The sequence below is a fragment of the Babylonia areolata genome, chromosome 34, assembly GCF_041734735.1.
Source record: "Babylonia areolata isolate BAREFJ2019XMU chromosome 34, ASM4173473v1, whole genome shotgun sequence".
Classification (NCBI taxonomy): Eukaryota; Metazoa; Mollusca; class Gastropoda; order Neogastropoda; family Buccinidae; genus Babylonia; species Babylonia areolata.
Genome location: NC_134909.1, coordinates 23,705,005 through 23,710,004, shown reverse-complemented (window position 1 = coordinate 23,710,004; position 5,000 = coordinate 23,705,005). Strand labels below are relative to the sequence as shown.

The 5,000-nt window shown below is 45.3% G+C and overlaps 1 protein-coding gene across 1 annotated transcript in view; it reads left to right on the top strand.

Annotated features, from left to right (window-relative positions):
• Window positions 1–5,000, top strand: part of LOC143277601 (fibrocystin-L-like) — a 95,871-nt gene that overhangs the window by 37,239 nt on the left and 53,632 nt on the right. Inside the window, 3 exon segments of the mRNA XM_076582477.1 lie at window positions 1,079–1,214; window positions 2,481–2,572; window positions 3,667–3,946. Of these exon segments, the coding sequence (XP_076438592.1) occupies window positions 1,079–1,214; window positions 2,481–2,572; window positions 3,667–3,946 (508 nt within the window).

Below are 5,000 nucleotides of genomic sequence, written 5' to 3'. Positions count from 1 at the left end.
TCCTCCTTATGCTCCTCCTCCTTCTCCTCCTTCTCCTCCTCCTCCTTCTTCTTCTTCTTCTTCATCTTCTTCTCCTTCTTCTTTGTTCGTGGGCCGCAACTCCCACGTTCACCTGTATGTACCACGAATGAGCTTCTATGTGTATGACCGTTTTTTACCCCGCCATGTAGGCAGCCATACTCCGTTTACCCACTGGGCGTCGTTAACGCGTTACCGAGTTTCGAACCTGGGGACCCTCAGATTGAAAGTCCAACGCCTTAACCACTCGGCTGTTGCGCACATCTCAATATTTTTGTTTGCTTGCTTGTTGCTTTTTTGACTCACTTGTGTAAACAAAGTGAGTCTATGTTTTAACCCGGTGTTCGGTTGTCTCTGTGTGTGTGTGTGTGTGTGTGTGTGTGTGTGTGTGTGTGTGTGTGTGTGTGTGTGTGTGTGTGTGTCCGTGTGTCCGTGGTAAACTTTAACACTTATTCTGACACAACAACAAGAGGAGTCATTATTATCGTTTTTTGTTCAAACGTTTTGGTGCAGATAGCAAAAAAGGGAAATTACTCTGTAATTAATGCTAGGGGACTTAATTTATCACAAGTGACTCTTGAAGGCCTTGCCTCTCTTGTTGTTGTTTTTTCGGTCAGATATTCTGAGCTTTATGCTGTGTTTTATTGTCCTATGATGGAGTATGTAGTGATGATGATGATGATGTCTGTGTGTAATCGTGCGCGGGTGTAATTGTGTGTGTGTGTGTGTGTGTGTGTGTGTGTGTGTGTGTGTGTGTGTGTGTGTGTGTGTGTTAACAGTTCAGAAGTCGCAGGAAATGATGAATGTATATGACATACATTGTAATATCCCGTAATCCGTGTCTGTGTTCTGTGGGTGGGTGATGGAAACACAAACATACCCACTGTGAACATCCCGGTAACATAGTATGGCTGTCTTTATCAACGGCTAGGTAAAAAATGAAAGTAAAGAAAAAAAGAAAGAACGAAAGAAAGAAAGGAAGGAAGAAAGAAAAAAAAACAAAAAAAACCAACGCAACGCAACAAGCGATGCACTGTCAACCGTGGTGACTTGGTTCCAGGTGGGTACAGAATCGAAACCTCACCCTCAGCAGTACAACGCCACCATTACCCTCCACGGCCACCGCCGCTCCAAAGAACTGCCCATCTACGGCGCCAAGACCCTGGCTGTCAGGGAGGGTACCCTGGACCTCCATGGTCAGTCTGACCGCTTGTCCTGTGTGTGGGTGTGGTGGTGGGAGGGTGTATCTGTTTGGGAGTGCGGGGGGGGGGGGTCCATATGTGTGCATGTGGGGTGTTGGGGTGGGGGTGGTACACTGACAACTATGCAATTGCCCATTGATTTGAAATAAGCGAGAATTACATGCTCAGTTCAGCATCTGAATCTGTGTGTGTGTGTGTGTGTGTGTGTGTGTGTGTGTGTGTGTGTGTGTGTGTGTGTGCTGACAGCAGTGTAAAAGAATTTCTTTTTGCACATACATAAAATCATCACAAACTTGAATACAATTTCTTCTTCTTCTTCATCATCTTCATCATCATCATCATCACTTTCTTCTTCTTCTTCTTCTTCTTCTTCTTCTTCTTCTTCTTCTTCTTCTTCTTCTTCTTCTTCTTCTTCTTCTTCTTCATCAACATCATCATTATCATCATCATCACCACCTTCTTCTTCTTCTTCTTCTTCTTCTTCTTCTTCTTCTTCTTCCTCCTCCTCCTCCTCCTCCTCCTCCTCCTCCTCTGTTCTGTGAAGAGTCATTGGGGCGCTGCACAGAAAACCAGATTCCTCCAGAACCGAGTTGCACGAGGCGATCTTTGGAGCGCTAAGTTGAGTGACATTCCACAGTACATCAAGTTCACCCTATAGCTGGGAACGTTCTTAACCACAAGCCAACTAAGCCCCGCTAAGTTGAGTGACATTCCACAGTACATCAAGTTCACCCTATAGCTGGGAACGTTCTTAACCACAAGCCAACTAAGCCCCACTAAGTTCGCCAATGCAACCCCACCCCAGGTCTGTCCGACTGTGTGTCAAGACAGTGAATCTCTGCGAAACGATGGCTTTTCCGAGTCTGCTTTGCGGTGCTGTCAGTCCATGATGTTTTCTGTCTCTCCCCACCCCTCCCCGCCCCCCCCCCCCCCCCTCCCTCCCTTCCTTCCTCGGCAGGGGAAACACAACAATCATAATGTAATGACAGTCGATCGTGTTCGGCCATCACCATCAGACCAGCAGCTGAGGAGGCAACTGCTGTCCCAACTATCTGGGCTGAGGATTTGATCAATAGTGGAGAGAGTCTCGCCCAGGTAACATCCCCCACTCTCTTGGCCAAGAGGTGTTTCGGGACAGTAGTGGTTTTGGGATGGTTCCCCAAAGGCCAACCAGCCCCCAAGGCTGCAGCACTAAGAGACAGTGCAATGTCGGTACTAGCCTACAGCAATGCTGTAAGGACTGCCCTGTGTGTTCAACAGGTCACCCCACCCCTGTCACCTGGACCTTGCTGTCGGCCACAGCAACCAGCGGGAGTCGGCAGGTTCACCTGACCACCCCTGTCAACTGGCGGGTACGTCGTCATCGTCGTCGGTGTCGTCGTTGTCGTCATCATCATTATCACGAACGTCGTTGTCGTCATCATCATTATCACGAACGTCGTTGTCGTCATCTTCATCGTCGTTGTCGTCATCATCATTATCACGAACGTCGTTGTCGTCATCATCATTATCACGAACGTCGTTGTCGTCATCATCATTATCACGAACGTCGTTGTCGTCATCTTCATCGTCGTTGTCGTCATCATCATCGTTGTCGTTATCGTCGTCTTTGTCGTCGTCTTCGTCGTTATTATTTTGATCTCCATCACAATCCTCAGCGTCATCGTCATCACTGTCATCATCGAGTATCAATTTCGTGGTGGTGGTTGTGATGGTCGTAGCTGCAGCAGCAGCAGTAGTAGTAGTAAAGCAGTAGTAGTAATAGCAGCGGCAGTAGTAGTAGTAATAGCAGTAGCAGTAATAGCAGCGGCAGTAGTAATAGCAGTAGTAGTAATAGCAGAGGCAGTCAGTAGTAGAAGTAGTTGTTGTAGCAACAGCAGTAGTGGAAGAAGCAACAGCAGAAGCAATAGTAGTAGCAGAAGTAGTAATAGCAGAAGCAGTAGTAGTAGCAGAAGTAGTAATAGCAGAAGCAGTAGTAGTAGCAGAAGTAGTAATAGCAGAAGCAGTAGTAATAGCAGAAATAGTAATAGCAGAAGCGGCAGTAAGCTACTTTCATATCACATCCTTTTTTTTTTTCTTTTTTTTCCTTTTTCTTTCTTTTTTTTTAGAGAGAGAGTGTGTGTATGTGTGTTTCTATATATATATATATATATATATATATATATATATATTGTGTGTGTGTGTGTGTGTGTGTGCGTGCGTGTGTGTGTGTGTGTGTGCGTGTGTGTGTGTGCGTGCGACCTTGCACGTGTACTTATACGTGTGTTCGAGAGCGAGCGGCGGATCCACATTTCTTTTCTTGCTTTCTTTCTTCTTTTTTTTTCTTCTTTTTTTTTTTTTTTTTTTTTTTCTTTTTTTTTATCTCACTGGCCCATCCAGTGAAGCTTTCATCCACACTGAAAAACAGCCACCACCCCCACATCGTTGCCGTTCTCCTTCCAAACAGCCAGGCGATCACATTGTCCTGCCCACCACCTCCCACCCCCGCAGCCAGAACCAGAACGAGGTCCACGTCATCAGCGCCGTCAGTGCCGACGGCCTGACCTTGACCCTGCGTGACCCCCTGACCTACGATCACGTGGGGGAGCGGTACACCCTCCAGGATGGATCCCCGGTGGCTTTGCGGGGCGAGGTGGGACTGCTGACCCACAATGTCAAGGTCATGGGCTCGGTGCATCAGCACTGGGTGCAGAACAGCCCTGGCTGTTCTGACGGTCTGGACACTGGTGAGGTCACGTTGCCATGGTGAGGGGGGGGGGGGATAAACAGAGAGTATACAATTCTGCATTATTTATGGGAATGTAACCATGTACAACATTTTTGGAAGGAGTTTGTTGTGAGATATTTAAAAGAAAGGTGTTTACATTGTGATAGACTTAACCTGAATGACACACTAGCGCTTTTTGGACATAACAAAATGAAAACTGATGAATGTTTCTCATATATCTTATTGATAGCTAAATTCTATGTATATAAATGTAGAATCAACAAAGTAAAACCAACATTACAAACGTTCAAAAAAAAAGACCTCAAACAGGCATATGAAGTAGACAAGTATGCCTTTAACATAACTATGGAATATAACAAGTTTATGGATAAATGGGCACTTTATAACTGTTTGATACAAGATTAAGCTTTTCAATGCTACCTTGGAACTTTGACATTGAACATATATTGTTTTGCTGTTATAGATTTGTCAGTACTTAGAACTTAATTATATGCTTACCCTATACTTTCTGATATAAATTCTGTAAACCTTTGTCTGAATAAAAAATGTTGGGAAAAAAATAGTATACCACCCTCCCCTTCCCAACGGTTGAGAATGCCCTGTTTCCTCCCAGCTCACCATTCCCCCCCCCCCCCTCCCCACTCCTCCCTCCCTTCTTTTCCTAAAGGATAACACTCACATGTGAAAATACTCTGACATCATGTCCACAGGTCACCAGCATGGGAGACGGTACATTAAACAAAATTCCTCCTCCAAATGTTCAGAATGAAAGCCTGAGGAAATGAACAATTGTATACTGATGACACAACAGTCCTCTCTCTCTCTCTCTCTCTCTCTCTCTCTCTCTCTCTCTCTCTCTCTCTCTCTCTCTCTCTCTCTCTCTCTCTCTCTCCACCTCCTCCTCCTCCTCCTCCTCCTCCTACTACTACTACTACTACATGTTCAATTATTTATTTTGGGTCACAGAATACTAAGTTCAAACATAGGAACCCTCGCGCTCAACTAATCTTATAATTTTATTTAACAAGACTTCCTTTCCTTATGATACCCCG